General features: G+C 37.3%; 1 protein-coding gene across 8 annotated transcripts in view; it reads left to right on the top strand.

Annotated features, from left to right (window-relative positions):
* Positions 1-16,947, top strand: part of SDCCAG8 (SHH signaling and ciliogenesis regulator SDCCAG8) — a 245,785-nt gene that overhangs the window by 166,072 nt on the left and 62,766 nt on the right. For 7 of the 8 annotated variants that reach the window (XM_005216850.5, XM_024976511.2, XM_024976510.2 and 4 more), the window contains 3 exon segments: positions 369-496; positions 2,589-2,697; positions 12,302-12,433. In XM_005216850.5, coding sequence (XP_005216907.1) covers positions 369-496; positions 2,589-2,697; positions 12,302-12,433 — 369 coding nt within the window. 8 annotated transcript variants of the gene reach the window in all.

Here is a 16,947-nt window from a genome sequence, read left to right as displayed (position 1 = left end):
CAGGATCTTTAGGAAATATTGACCATTCAGGAGAAAAAAGATTAACTGGCGACCAGCAACAATGAGAATGTTATAGAAAATAATGTTTGTGTTTTAAAGTTACAAAACACCATTAATTCAGTTGTCATGATATTTTGATTTTTAAAGTTGCTTATAAGGTAAGTCCATTTGGATTTATGGCAGGTATTAAACATTGCTCAAAAGGTCCTTTGAACTCCCCCCTGAAAATTGGGAGTCTGTGGAAAGATTGTTGTCTGCTTATGCTGAACAGTTTACTCCATATCAGCTCTCTGAGGTCTGTAGGGGAAATGATGGGATTTAGTGCATCTGTAGATTAAATTTCTGTCTGTCTCCTCTCTGCCTTGTAGACTGGAAAAAGATAGCATTCAGCAGAGCTTTAGCAATGAAGCAAAGGCCCAAGCCCTTCAGGCCCAGCAAAGAGAGCAGGAGCTGACACAGAAGATACAGCAAATGGAAGCCCAGCATGACAAAACTGGTAGGTGGTAGGGAAAGATTAGAGCCTGGGCACTTGCTCACAAGCCAGGCCCACGCCTTACTGTGAAATGACATCAGGAACACCTGTAACCTTTGGCTGGCCGAAGGGAGCAGATGCTAACTACACCGGAGATTCCGAATTACATATTAGTTAGCGTTTAAAAGAGAAAATGGAAAGTATTGCCCACTGTCTGTTGATTTCAGAGTGCTGCTCTCACATCTGTTGCACCATCTGGATTATGAGTTTATTTACCTGTGTTCAAGAAACGTAAAGCTGAGAGAGACCACAACAAAGTAGAAAAACAAAGGGCTTGTTTTTGGCTGGGTTTTCAGGCACACATGTTATATAAAGAAAATAGCATCAGAAGCTCTGCGGGAAATGCTCTGAGCTTACAGTTAGAGTCTCCTGAATAGCACTGAACAGTTCCCACAGTACACACATTATAGCTACTCTAAAAGCCTAATGAGTTTGCTTCAGCATCCAAACTGGAGAAAAGCTTTAGCCATTAATCGGTTCTTAATTCACTGTCGCAGCTGGATGTAATTCAGTGGCTCCAAATTGATATGTTCCTTTATTTAATCTTTGCAGCTTCGAACATTTTTAGCATTTGTATGATTATCCCACCTCCCCCAACCCAGTCTAAAGTGATGTTTAATCCTTTGCATTCTTCAAGTTCTCACAACTGCTGTTAAAATTCACTAATACAAGGCATTGACCACAGCTGGCAGCTTGGCTAAAAATTGCCATCTTTCATCACATTGGCGCTATTCTGCAGGCTGAGTTGGCCAGTAACTCTTTACCTTTAATTTGAAAGTAAAATGCACTTTGAAAATAGGCAGTTTGATTTGTTCAGTCGGAGCATTCTGTAGTTCCTTTCACTTTTGAGTTGTGTGTTCACAGACAGTGTTAGTCAAAACAAGACAGTGTCAGTCATTATAATTCCACACCACATACTCCAAGCTGATTGTACTATTAAAACGAAAGTTTAATTGATCCTGTCTCTTCCAGAAAAATGTTGCTTAATTTTAGTGTCTTGATTTATTTTGCTTTGTATGCTATATGCTTTTTTGCCAGTCACTATCGAAAACTGAAGAAGAAAGGGCCTATTAAACATTTCACCTAAAGATAATTTTCATGTGATTTAATATATATTATATTTGATAACATGGTAAAAAAAAAGGTGTTGCTTATAAGTGAAAAATTGCTAACATAAAATTCATTAAATTATTTATTTGCTAATAGACAGGCAAATGTCATATTGATCTTCATAATTCACCCATCACTTTCAGTAGAGATTTTCTTCTCGCAGCGTTTGGCCAGAAGAAATGAAAATTTACCAGGCTTACTAGTTGTTTTTCCACTAAAAACAAAAGGAGGAAATTATAGGATAAATTATTGTTTGCCCCCACTACTAGAAGCATTCTGGTGATCAAGGAGTCTTCGGCAGTATCTCTGAATACTAGACAAGAGTATTAACTGAGCCACCATAAGAATACTTCCTTGTATTTTGTACAAAAATGCATACTCTCTTCAGTTTCTTTGGTCAGATCTCTACTGAAGCTCACATTGTTGATGGAAATATAAGGAAAATAATGTATTTTTCTTTTATAAACAGAGAAGTATATGCAAGGTGGGGGTAGTGAAATCTATCAGCAAATATGAAACATAAAGCATGAATTACAGTATAGAAAGACTTCCTCAATTATTTTAGTTTTGAATTATCTGATTGTGATAAATTTGACATTCTGTTTAGAATAAAATTTTCAAAAGAAGAGTATATTGAAAATTACAAAGATAAAAAAATCTATGGCTCCACTTGAGGTATTTGACAGTTATGCGCATGTTAAAATTTACACAAAGCTGGTATGATCAGAAAAGTTTCTGGTGTGTAATTACTAGGAAAATAAATGTCTCACAAGATTCAGTGTCTTGCCAGATGAGCATCCCTTTGACCTAGGACCCTAAAAGTGATCTAGCGGCTTACAGGAAACGTGCGGTGGTCAGTCTTGCTGCTTTCACCACTGTGCAGTGCACTGCAGAGCTACAACCATAAGCACCTGATGTTTACAGGAGGGTTTATTGTTATTTCTAGAAAATGAACAGTATTCATTGCTGACCTCCCAGAATTCGTTTTTGACAAAGTTGAAGGAAGAGTGCTGCTTGTTAGCCAAGAAACTGGAACAAATCTCTCAGAAAAGCAGGTGGGTAATGTTATTTATGCAGTACTTTCAGAGCACTGTTTATGTGAATGCTGTGATTTTTTTCCCTAAAAGACAGCATTTCCACTGTTTTAGAGTCTAATGTCAAAATTAGATAGGTATTGACATATTCTGTGTAAAAAACATTTTCTCTCTATGAAAATTTTCTTTATTGTCCATATAGACACCTCAGTGTTTTTTCAAAATTAGGTATACATACTATTATTTGACCTTTTTAATGTTCAGAATTGAAAACTATAAAATGTTAGAACACAAGGGTCAAAATGGCAGTTATTCTAATAAAACATACAGGTGGGTCAAGCAGTTCTAAAGTCTTATTTTAATATAGTCAACATGTTTTAGTCCATTATAGTTCTCCATGAACACATAACAGCTATCTTTAAGTCAAATGATAATAAATAAAATATGTATGTATAAAAATTAAAGTAGATGACACTTTGAAATAAACCAAAACCATCTTTTCTCCTAAAGTTGTTTTATTTTAATAGAACAGCCATCGTTCATTTTATAGGTATATGCTCTTTTATAAATCCATTGATTGAGATCTTAGTGAATTTTTTCTGTACATTGTTCAATCATATTATCACAATAAATGAATTATTTCTATTCTAAATTCTAAGAAGCCTGAGTTCTCATCTTAGTTCTGACAGTAACTGTATAATCTTGGAAAAATTTATTTGGCCTGTTTGAACTGCGGTTTCCTCTTGCAAATGAATGATGTTGAGCAGAATCGCTTTGACTTGAACTCAAAAGAAATCATTCACTTAACTAGCTAAAGTATCGGTTACAATATAACCTAATGGGAAAATAGTATATCTTCTCTTTTATATTGTTTTGAAACTCATTTATATTATCAAACAGCGAGCAGTAGGGCTCGGCAAACCAACTACTGGCTTAGGTATGTCATTCAGAACGAATTTCTAAGAGGATCAGAGTGTATCTAATCACTCTGAGCCCCATCTTGGGTTCCTGCATCAATAATCTGGCCTAGTTTGTGGAATCCCCATCCCTGAATCTTTTGGAAAATCAGAGCACTTATGAATCCAATTCATTCTGCTCACAGGAAGGCAGAAACTCCTATAACCACCCAGAATGTGCTCTGAGCATGCACCTTCTTAGCGAATACTAATTAGATATCTTATTTGGGAAGAGAAAAGGCTCAGAGTGCCAAAATACCCAATATTTCCAGGAAATTTGACAAGGAAACCCAAATAATTTTGCCCTGGAGGAGACCCTCATATCAACAGGAAGTATTCTAACTAGAAATATTTGATTTGCTTCACATAGATACAAACACATTAATAATTTAAGAAAAAATTGGGCCTTAAAAGATTGTGTTATCTTAATATTGCTTTGGGATTGATTACTGATTAATTATCTTGTTGTCTAATTCAGGTATATGAAAGAGAAAGAGAAGCTATATGCTTGCTTTATATTTAATTCTCACAACAGCTTGAGACATGAATTATCTTCTTTTATGGATGAGGAAACCAATACTCAGAGCATTTAAATAGCTAATAAGTAGGCACACTAAAATTCTAACTTAGATATTTCTGGTTCCAAAGCCTACGTATGACCTTTCATAAGAATAATATCTTACATCCACCACAAAAGAAAATCCAGACCAAAGTAATTATGATGGGAAAGTTTAGGAGGGAAAAATTAACCTTTAAATTTCCGTGGAGCATACTTGCGTACGTGAGGGTTAACTGTGAGCCTGGGTTAACCTGTGCCGTGTGCGCTAAGGCCTTCTTTTTCCTGCTCTAGGTCTGTCAGTTTACCCTTGTCTATGAACTTGAACCTCAGCCTCTCTTCTCTTCAGCTCCTCTCACTTCTGAGTCTAGCTCCTGACCACTACTTTGTAAATTGAACGTATTCCTTTATGTCTGATACAGAGCTGGTGCTGTGCTGTGCTTAGTCGCTCAGTCGTGTCTGACTCTTTGCGACCCCATGGACTGTAGCCTGCCAGGCTCCTCTGTCCATGGGGATTCTCCAGGCAAGAGTACTGGATTGAGTTGCTGTGTCCTCCTCTAGGGGATAATCGCAGCCCAGGGACCAAACCCAGGTCTCCTGCATTGCACGTGGATTCTTTACCATCTGACCTGGTACCCAGTACATACTGAATGATTGAATGAATGAAACAAACAAGCATGGTGTTACCCTTTGTATCATGATATGACTCTGGTTCCAACACTATTTCTTTGTTGATGATGGGCAGTGTGCAATAAAAAAACACTTCAGAATTCAGAAAGAATAAGGTTTGAATCTTGCTTTGCCACTTAGCTTCATAACCTTGGGTCCCTGGCTTAATTTCTCCAAACCTCAGCTTCTCCATTTGTAAAACCCTTTTAAAAACTATGATACAGGATTTCGGTGGGAATTAGAAATGTAGAGAGGAAGATATAGGTATACACATAGCACTAACATCATGCATGGCGCATTAAAGTATACAGTAGGTGCTATTGCTGTCACTGATGGCATCATTTTAAGGGCCTTGACTGGCCATGAGGATATCCCTTCACTAGCAATTATTGCCTTTACCAGGGTCTGAGTGCCATAATTTGCTGACAGACATAAAGTCTATACCACAGTGGAAAACCTTTCTGAAGGCAATGCAGGATCAGGAAATTGTAGATTTGGTTGTGTTTCAGGTCCTGCTCTGGACTTTGTCTTGTAAATCTGAAGAGTTAAAATATGCATCTACTGTAACTTTATAAGTTGATTCCAAACTAAAACCTAGCAAATAATAAAAACTAAATAAGTTGTAACTTATTATCATTACAACATTTTAGGGCCCCTAAAATTTACAAAATATATGTTTTGTGTGTCTCACAAGAAATTAGTAGATAGGATCAGTTGTGTTTGGGGGTTTCTTATTTGTTTGTTTACTCTTAATTTCTCATCTCACTCTGGCTTCCTACATGAAAGACACTCCATTTTTTGATACTATCTTTGTTTTGAAAACATCTATAAAACTTGTAGGGCTCCGAGTATTTCTTTTAAAATAGAACTATGAATTTATGAAGCCCTGTGAAGCTCTCCAGTAGTGAGCCTCTATTTCAGTTCAGTTCAGATCAGTCGCTCAGTCGTGTCTGACTCTTCGTGACCCCATGAATTGCCACATGCCAGGCCTCTATTTACCTTCTGCTAAACTTTTGGGATAAATAGTCCCCGCCCTGTGCTTTGAGATGAGGAAATCTTGAAGTTTTTCGACTTTTCTAAGCTGTTGTCACTGTGAAAGTGCCATCTCCAAAATCATTTAAACCATAGGGTAATTTTAATCCAGGTTTTCCTTAGAGTAAAACTTTTTCCTGAAAGTAAGTGTATTTATTTCATGTTGACGAACAATTTAAACATTTTTTTTTGGTCTGAGAATTTTATGTTATTCAAAATCCCATACTAAATATATGGATTCATGCCATTTATAAGCCTTTTAAAATCATAGAACTAGTCCTTTGACTAGAGCCCCTGAAGAATCACTGGGTTAGCTGACAATGCAGGGGAACCACTCCCAGACACTCCTACTCTTTACCCCGTCCGCATACTAAGCTGCTTTGTGAAAGTGTTTAGAAATGGTTCCTCTGCCTGTGTGTATGTTATATGTGTTTTTTCCGAAGTAGACGTAAGTCGCATTACGGCAGTGCTTATTGCTTCTGCTGTCTGCGAGCCCTCCACAGTGACGAGCCAGGACTTCCTACACAGTATGCCTTCCACACTGCTCGAGTGGTGTCTGTAACCCCAGGTTTTGTGAATAGCACATCTCATTTTAAATCTAAAAGTGAACCGCCAATTTCATGCATTTTATGTAGTTGTTTTTGACCATCAGACAAGAGCAGTAATTCCTTTTTGCTTTTAATTGGCACCAGGCAGACATTCTGGCTGATTTTAGATGAAACTCACATAAACTTTAGCTCCCTTTGTCTTTATTCCCCAGGACTCTGAGAGCTTATTACAGTGATAAGCTTGTTTTCAAAGTTGGTACATGGAGATATTTAAATATCTTTGGTGCAACTGTGATTTTTTTTTTTCTATTAAAGTGAAGGATGTGTTCCCTCTCCCAAAGCGCTTGGATGAATCAGCACTAAAATGTTTGCAGTGCAGTTTGCAGTGAAATCTACAACATGCCTTGGGAAGAGCTCAGAAAGGTTGGGCACCGGCTAGAAGGGACCCTCTGCCAGCTGCAGACTGGGGATCCAGCATGTGCTAGGTTTTCACCTCTCAACACTTTGGCCCCACTGAAAAGAATAGAACATAGAGCATAGAGCATGGGGTCTACGTGGTTTTGCTTCTCTTTCTTTTCTATCATTGTCACTTTCTGGGTTGCTAGGCTTGTGGATTGATGTCTAACAGTACCCATTGTGTATTTGTGATTTGCGTTTTGTAATTAAGAGGAACAATGGGAGTCCATTGGGTCTCGTTATATATAATGGTTGGTTTAATTTGTTTCACTTCTATCTTGTTAATTGTAAATTGATCATTAAGATTTGAATTCTAATCTGTCACCAGGGTTGTGGGTTTTGAGGCTAAAGCAATGATCCTGGTTTTAATCACTGATGATGAGAAACAAATTTTACAATTTTGGTACATATTGCAGTTCATATATTTTAACACTGTATTTTATGGTGTTATAAATATTGTTAAATGACTTTTAGTGTAGTTTTACTGTGTGGACTATAATGTATAAATTATATTACTGTTTTGGCAACAGTAGGTATCCAACTGTGTGAGTTTAATTGAAGTAAAGAACACACACCCGGTTGAACTATTTTTTTTTTTCCCGTGCATGTTTAGATGATGTTAGTTTGGGATGCCACAAAAATTATATTATACAGGAAGAAACTGCTATGGCCTCCGTTAATTATTACCAAAAGTTGAATGAGTCTCTAAAAGAATAAAAAATTAAGGGGTCATGTTTTTCCTTAAAAAGCAATCACTGTAATACTAATTATAGTAGTAAAATATTATACTTCATGCAAATGTAATTACACAATATAACTGCTATATAAAAATGCAGAGAGAAGTTCATGCTTCCGTAAAGCCAGAAATTACCTAAATTTTCTATGAAAATGGATTAGAGTCAATTTTCTTTTTATATGATGCTAGGATAGTCATGCCACAAATGTAATCTCAAGCTAACAAAGAAGCTCATAAGTTTACTCTAAACTTTGCAAATGGCTAGTTCTTTCAATGTGTCATGGACTAAAGACAGATAAAAGATAATGAACATATACATGTACCAAATTTTTATTGAACATTAGAAGTTGGTAGGCAAATTACTACTATAAACAAACAAAAAAACATACACATAAAATATGCAAAGCAGAAAAATACTGTAGAAATAAAATACCTGGTAGTAATATGTACTTTACAATTAACATCTATATTTTTGAAATTATATACATAAGATAAACTCAATATCAGGCATTTATTTTCCTGTGACATTACCACCCAGCTAACTGTTGTTGACTTTGGACGTATTTCTTTTCAGTCCTTTTCCATGTGTAGTATATGTGTATGTTACCATACGTTTATATTATGACATCATAGTGTGTGTGTGTGTGTGTGTGTGTAGTTGCATCTTGCTTTTTTATTTAATATTATCTAATGTACACTTTTCTACACCAGTAAATGCTGTGGAAACATAGTTTTAACTGAATCATTTGTGTGCATAGTAATTCATCAAAATTTTAAAATATTTTAAAATGTAATCAATAATCTAATAATAATTTTATACCTAAATCTGAATTTTTTCATGATCTTTTTAGTTGAGATGTCTGAAAGGAGGATTGCTGGTCCAAGACTATGCACCCTTTTAAGGCTGTTAATGTGTATGACTTTGCTTAAGTACTGCACTAAATCCTGCTCAGTATATCTATGTGCATACCAGTATGTGACAAAACGAAGTGAGAGATTTTTATAAAAAAAGACGTGAGAAGCAGTGTGGCACAGTGGGTGGGGCAACCCCTTTAGAGTTGCCCAAACAGTGTTTGTATCTGGGCTTGGCTAATAACCATTTGGGTGACCTTAGGCAAATCATTAAATTTCATATTTACCCCACAGAGAAAAGGGAATAAACAGTTACCTTGTAGGATTAATTGAGATCATAATGGAAGGATGAATTCCACAACCTGGTATATTATAGGCATATAACAAATGTTTGACTTTTATTAAAGCCAAATTTATCTGCTTTTATTAGGCATTTCTTTGAATAATAGGGAAATTGAATATTTTCTCAATGTTTATAGACCATTTATGTTTATTCTGTGAATACTTTTCATATCCCTTGTACTTTTTTAATTGGAATTTTGATGAAGAGGGGGGAATAGTGATTTATTATATAATGCTTCTAATATTCATTCATCTCATTTTTTACATCCCCCTTTTTTTTAACTTTGAAAAATTTGTCCCCACTTCTTTTTGTTTCTTATGAACCTTTTCAGAATCAAAGTGACTTTATTTTTTGTCTTAAATACATGTTCATTGTAAAAATTCAGAAAATAAAGAAAAGGGAAAAAAGAAATTTCTAATCCGGACACCAAGAGATATTATTTTTTTATTTTATAAGATAGAATTACTTTATGCTGATTTTTAATATTTCCCTTTTTTACCAATATGTCATGTTTTAGGTCAATATATATGATTCCCTGGTGGCTCAGACGGTAAAACCTTTGCCCGCAATGCAGGAGACCCAGATTCGATCCCTGGGTTGGGAATATCCCCTGGAGAAGGAAATGGCAAGCCCACTCCAGTACTCTTAGATAGCCATATTATCAGAATAGCATCTTGATAGTTCTTTTTTCATGTAATGTAACTAATAATCTGTTGATACATTTCTGGGTTAAGTTTTATTATATTAGGTTGCAGAACAAGGTTGGATCTAGAAACAGTGTTACAAGGAGCATTCTCATGAAAACATGTTATTTCTGCATAAAAGCTTTATATTTTTATACTGTAAAATCTATGCTTCCTTCCTGATTTTTCTTTTAGTGACTGTTTTTTTTTTTTCTGGGAGAGTACCTGAGAATAGATAAACATTCTTCTGCATTTTTTTCTAATCTGGTTTAAGGGTATTTTTGGTCCTTTAGGAATTTTAGTGCATAGTGCATATTGTGATAGAAAATGCTAACCTTGGAAGAATACTAAATTAACAGCTTTATATAACTGCTCCTAAACTCTTTTATATTGTATGTGATTTTGAAAAGAGAGACAAGTGATTATTTACTTATTTAGACGTTTCAAATATAAGTAAATTGTTATTAGAAAAAGTAAATGTAGATTGAGTTCCTGATCTGAGCTTGAAAATGAGATAATCCTTGCCCTCATGCGTAATCTAGCAAGAAGAATGAGGCGGAGAGCACAGTTCATGGGAATAAATTATAAGTTAATGTATGCATAAAAGCTAGAGGTTTCAAAAAATATGCTAACATATTGAGAACTGCACGCATTAATCAGAACAAGCTTCCTTTGCGATGAAACTTGAACCAAAGTAAAAACAAAATGAGGAATGAGTTGAACTAAAGTGAGAAATTGCTTTTTGCCATGTGAAGCAGTTTGGTCCTTGAAGTAAACTCCTTTAGGAAATCCCAGTCTTTTCCAGGAAAAAAAAAATTAAAAAGGCTATTGCTCCTAATGGAGGAATTCTTTCTTTGGAGGGAAGTAATTTTATATCAAGTGTCTTATGGGTTGGCCAAAAAGTTTGTTTGGGTTTTTCCAAATGAGCCTTTTGGCCAACTCTATATTTAAACTTCAAGAAACAAACTAGTTGTCAACTACTCGTATTTTAATATGCAAGAGTTTGAAGCTTTCAGTTCTAACCTGAGGCAGTGCAGTATGAGGAAACGGTGGAGCGAGAAGTAATGTTTAATTAAAGCAAGGACAAGGATATAATTTTTCTTGGATAGATGTCTTTCTTATCTTCAAATTTTGAGACTTGCAATAGCCACCCAAGACACAGAAGAGGTAGCATATTTCCTGACAGACATCAACCATCATCAAAGTAGATATCTGTAATCCCAAATGAAATTGGTGAAGAATGAAAGAAAATTGCGGGAATGGTACCTGACTTAGCAAATGGAGGAAGAGGAACCTTAAATGTCTGCAGACAAGGTTGCTTGTATGTGAGGCAAGCTGATCTGCTCTGAGGATCCCAGAAAACCTTAGAAGGCAGGAGTGGAACATAGGACTGAAACCAAAGTTGACAGTTCTGCCCCCTACCCCATGCAGCCAGGGGACCATCACTCCTCCACCCAGAAGACTATGGGCTTCCTCTCTGAAGAGATTAAACCAGCAAGCACTGGTTTAAATAGCTGTACTGAAGTTAGAATAGAGGAATTAATTGAAAGTCTACATTCTGAAGGAGACTTGGGTTTGATCTCTGAGTGGGGACGATCCCCTGGAGTAGGAAATGGCAGCCCACTCCAGTATTCTTACCTGGAGAATCCCATGGACAGAGGAGCCTGGGGGGCCCACAGTCCATGCGGTCTCAAAACGTCTGACAAGACTGAGTGACTGAGTACATACAAGCATGTGTGCACTGCCTTCTGAAAGGTGAGAACACCACCCCTCTACTTCCAATCAGCTCCTAGACCACTGACGGTTAGTGTTGTACACAACAAGCAGAAAACTGGAGAATCTTTCCTTTGAGAAACAGAATGGCCACAGGGGAAGGGATTACAGATACTGATACTATTGGGAATCTCCCATCAGAAAAGATGGCTCACCACTCAATCACTCCACACTAAAGCCCATTCATTTAGGGAAAATATGTATATATATACATGTATGCTCAATCGTGTTCAACTCTTTGAGACCCCATAGACTATAGCCCATTTAGGCACATTTGTCCATGGAATTTTCCAGGTAAGAATACTGGAGTGGGTTGCCATTTCCTTCTCCAGGAAGTCTTTCCCACCCAGAGATCGCACTCATGTCTTTTGTGTCTCCTGCATTGGCAGGCAGATTCTTTACCACTCATGCCCCTTAGGAAGCCCCATATAAATGTACACATGTGTAATCGTAGTATACTCCTTAGATAACAAGGACCGATATTTATGTAGTTGTTGTAACATAAAACTGATTAACTACAACTGAAATAGTAATTACATTGACAATCTAGACATAGGATCAGGGAGCAGAGAACCACCATTTTTAAAAACTATATTATTTTAATCTTGTGTCATTAAATTAGTTACGTCAATTAAACAACTCTTTTTCATAGAAATTAGGCCTGGGGTTGTTCCTGTAACAGCATGGTAGCTTGCCTGTAATAGATACTCAGTAAACACTTGGTAACTTAACAGTAGTCTTTTTAAAAATGGGATTTGATTATCATTTTTCCTTGTTCCTTGAAAAATCTCTCTATTAGAGGAAGTTGTTATTCTTTAATGTGCTACCACTTGAGTTTCTGCAGTGTGTATACCCATCTACTAGGCATTTCGTAATTTTGCAATATTTTATTTTATGTAAAATAATTTTACTGACACATGTTTAAGTGTAGAATTCAAGGAAATGATGAGGTTATACAATAAAAACATGCTCTGGTAACAAAAACCTTTCACATCTGTTATTTCTGTTTACATCTCTTTAGGTCTGAAATAGCTCAGCTCAGTCAAGAAAAGAGGTATACGTATGACAAACTGGAAAAGTTACAGAGAAGAAATGATGAATTAGAGGAACAGTGTGTCCAGCATGGGAGACTACATGAGATAATGAAGCAAAGGTAATAAATACTTTATCATCAACTGCTGTGCCACGTAGCAAATGTGTTTGGTTCAAAAACAGAATGGGAATCGCTCTGGGATAAATAGAGTTCATGCTTACTGTGGTACTCAAGGAGCATGCGCAAAATCTAATACTTTATATATTTATGTTTTCTCAATTTAGGTGGTTCTTATTATACGCAGAGAGGAGAGCACGTTCCCTCTTCACTATTCTCTAAAGACACAGAAGTATGTTTAATATAGAATACTGTAGGAAAACTATCTACCTTTAAGGTGGAAGTTGGTAAAGTAATATGCAGAAATCTCAAAACTTCTCTTCTAGAAATTAGGTTTTGTATGTTTGTAAGGTTAGGCATGTAATAGCCTAAGAAAATTAGATGTCTTAATCAGAGGTAGTTGTTACTGTTGTTTAGTCACTAAGTTGTGTCCAACTCTTTTGCGACCCCATGGGCTTAGCCCGCCAGGCTCCTCTGTACATGGAATTTCCCAGGTAAGAACACGGGAGCAGACTGCCTTTTCATTCTCCAGGGGATCTTCCTGACCTCAGGATCAAACCCACATCTTCTGCATTGGCAGGCAGATTCTTTACTACTGAGCTACCAGGAAAGCAAATATATATTTATTTCAAATAAAATGTTTTTACTTAAAATTCCCGTCTTAATTGTATTATGTAAAATAATTAAATAATTTTATAATTTCTATGGGTTTCATAAAACTATATACTTCTGTGAAGGGGATTTTTAGAATCAAAATAAATCTGGAGATACTAAAGCAGACACAGAGGCAATGTAGATGTCCTGAGTGTAGAGGAAGGTTGGGACATCAAGCATTGATCAGGAATTAATTTTGGACAGGAAAGAGTTACTTCCTACACTGCTATATGTGTGGTTGAAAAGAGCATGTGAACTGTTGAGGGCAGGTTTATGGATATGGTGCTGGTAAAGTAAGCTGAGGCCAGAATTTGTTTGCTGTGTATTTATTAGTCAGCTATTTTGTACCAAGTCACTGTAGTTGGCCAGGGAATAGAAAAATAAAAAGGATCTTCACCTCTGCCTCCTTCCCATAGTTGCAAGCTCCCCCTCTATTTGAGCTGGTCGAGGCTGTATGAGCCCAGAGTCCAGGGCAGCCGTGATGCCACCTGCCATCTGGGGTGGGTGACTTGTGGCTGCTCTGTGCCTCCTGAAACCCCAGAAGCAGAAAGGAGGGATGTTCTGGGGGACAGCCACCCTTGGCAGCCTGAGCAGGAGTTGGTTGCCTGGAGGGTTGTTTTCATTTATTTGTTTTGATCTCCTGTTTTCTTGGTTTTGCATAAACCAAAAGTTTTTTGATATGAAATCTGGGGAGTATAGTGATCAAACTTTCCCCATTCCAGAGGTAATTTCTTGACTTGATCTTTCCTCATTAAGAAGAGTAATCAAAATATATACTAAAGTTCCCTGGGTAGTGATGGTCAGAAAAACTGACCGAAAATTACAGGTCATTTCTGCAGTTCTTATGGACAGTGTCAAAATCTATTAAGTGAATGTTTTAGAAGTACCGCAGGGTGGGTTTTAGAAGTCAAAACAGCTTACTGAGAATGCCAATGCATATTTCACGGGCCTCCATGCCTCGCGGAGCTCCTGTGATGCTGCATAAGCACCAGTAGTTTGACTTCCCATGATCTGGGGGAAGGACATTTAGTTCATACTGCATTACCAGTGTTGCACTGACGTCATCTTGCTCTTCAAATACTGCTCTTCTTAATTTTAGCTATAAGATAATCTCAATTTAGTTTCACGATCATTGATTTCACTTGTTGTGAGTTGTTTGCTAACCTCTTATAATGCAATACTTCGTATTTGCAACAGCAGTGTATTATTTTCTCAAGAAATATGCTTCACGTCCTGAATGAGTTGTAATTCAGAAGTGAATCATCCGTCATCTCTTTTGCTAAAGCAAATGTATGTATAATCCCCACCTCCTATCTGTCCATCACCACCACCAGTTTTCTTTAGAGAAGTACTCCTTTGGTGATGAACTGCTTGGGAATCTGTGTGTTTAAATAACTGACAACATAGTTTTTAAAGTAAATTAGCATAATTGATGTGTTATTTTAGATTTATATGCCATTATTTTATAATATCAAATTGTAATCACTGGTATGTAGTCCATATGTTGCTAGGAAAGAAGCTCATTTCAACTCTGTTTGAAATGTTTCTTTGTTATCACTAGCTTTCATTTTGCTAGACTATGGATTAGGTAGCCTGCCTCCCCTGAGGGGTCTAAAGACAAACAATCTGAGAGTGTTGTGTAGAGGGAAAAAGGAAGCTACACAAACCAGAAACAGCTTAGAAAACGTGACCCTTCCCCGCCCTCAGATTGTACAGAATTTATGTCAATTGGGGTCAGCAAGCAATTTCTTTAAAGTCCAATTATTCTATGCGTTATTGGCAAATCCCTAAGAGGACTGGAAGGCATTTTCAGTTACATTTTATTGGGAAGACCTGAAATCAGATGCTTTCCTTCCAGTAACAGAGGAAGTTCTAGCTATAGGAGTTAGATTTTGATCTGAGGGTGAATAAATTATATAAAGCAGGCTGTGCAGTTGCTATAGCTAGAACAAAGCAGACAGCATCATAACTGATCACCTGGGAGGAAATTAAATGAGAAATATACCCAACAAAAGAGAAGGAGGGGAATGTCAGGCTTTTTGGTATAATTCATGCTTCTTAGAATAGGCCCTATATCCAAGGAAGGGGAAAATACTCTTTGACTTATTTGTGTGTGCATGTATGCTCGGTCATGTCTCACTCTTTGCAACCCTTTGGACTGTAACCCGCCAGGCTCCTCTGCCCATGGGATTTTTCAGGCAAAAATAGAGTGGGGCTCAGTCATTTCCAGCTTTTGGGGATCCATGGACTGTAGCCTGCAAGGCTCCTCTGTCCATGGAATTCTCCCGGCAGGAACACTGGAGTGGGTTGTCAAATATTTATTGAGTGCTTATTATATAGCACTGATGTGCTTGGATAAATCTGCTTGTCCTGAAGACATCCTGCCCTTATGGAGCTTCCATTCGTTTAACTACATTCTGGTTCTAGTCCTGTGCTTTTTAATACCTAAAACTGAAAGTAGAGAGACAGTATTGTTGACCTAAAACAATAAAACAGCCAGTTATTTTACTAACAAAATAGGTTAATTTGAGAACAGCAAGGGTATACAATTCAGGACATGTAATCTGTAGCATACCACAGGCAAGTCCAAATAACAAAGGAGAAGAATGTTATTTTCTAGAAAAGGAGTTGGTGGAGCTCTTATTAAACAAAGAGTTCATTGGAGGAAACTGGGAATTTGAAGTAGTGGCTTTTCATTGGCCGAATTGTGACAGTCTCTAAAGGGCCAGGTTGTTGCCTGGCAAAGAGTCTTTTTTTCTTTCTTTCTTTCTTTCTTTCTTTCTCTTGCTGGGTTAAAGGAGTAACCTTCTACCTGTTGGAGATACAAAGTATGTCTTTTCCTCTTGGGTTTGGGCTGACTGCAGCCATGAAATTAAAAGACGCTTACTCCTTGGAAGGAAAGTTATGACCAACCTAGATAGCATATTCAAAAGCAGAGACGTTACTTTGCCAACAAAGGTCCATCTAGTCAAGGCTATGGTTTTTCCTGTGGTCATGTATGGATGTGAGAGTTGGACTGTGAAGAAAGCTGAGCGCCAAAGAATTGATGCTTTTGAACTGTGGTGTTGGAGAAGACTCTTGAGAGTCCCTTGGACTGCAAGGAGATCCAACCAGTCCGTTCTGAAGGAGATCAGTCCTGGGATTTCTTTGGAAGGAAGGATGCTAAAGCTGAAACTCCAGTATTTTGGCCACCTCATGTGAAGAGTTGACTCATTGGAAAAGACTCTGATGCTGGGAGGGATTGGGGACAGGAGGAGAAGGGGACGACAGAGGATGAGATGGCTGGATGGCATCACTGACTCCATGGACATGAGTATGAGTGAACTCCAGGAGTTGGTGATGGACAGGGAGGCCTGGCGTGCTGTGATTCATGGGGTCGCAAAGAGTCAGACACGACTGAGCGACTGATCTGATCTGATCTGATCTGGAGTGCTAGGGCTTGAGAGTTCCCCCTACTGGCCTCCCAACTCCATTTTAAATAAGATTTCTATTTACTAATTTTCACAGTATGTACAGTGGTTAAGAGCATGCACCCTAGAAGAAGGCTTTCTTCCTAGATGTGAGGTCAAAAGCAAATTCCTTAAATCATAAATTTAATCTTTCTTATTTCCTAACTTTATCACTTTCATTATCTGAAAAACACTACCTTATTAGGCTGTGATAATGGCCTAAAACAACCCCTGAAAATTCTTCAGAACAGTGTCTGTGTCCACAACGAATTTCCCACTATTAATCATTCAGCATCCTTCATTCAGCATACTTACCAACTCCTTAACACATACACCAGGTTCTGTTCTAGATTTTGGACATCCAACAGAAACTTGAGAGGCAAAAGTTCTAGAAAGTAGTTTATTTATATTATG

This window comes from Bos taurus, chromosome 16 (genome assembly GCF_002263795.3).
Source record: "Bos taurus isolate L1 Dominette 01449 registration number 42190680 breed Hereford chromosome 16, ARS-UCD2.0, whole genome shotgun sequence".
Lineage (NCBI taxonomy): Eukaryota > Metazoa > Chordata > Mammalia > Artiodactyla > Bovidae > Bos > Bos taurus.
This window is presented reverse-complemented; position numbering and strand designations above follow the sequence as displayed.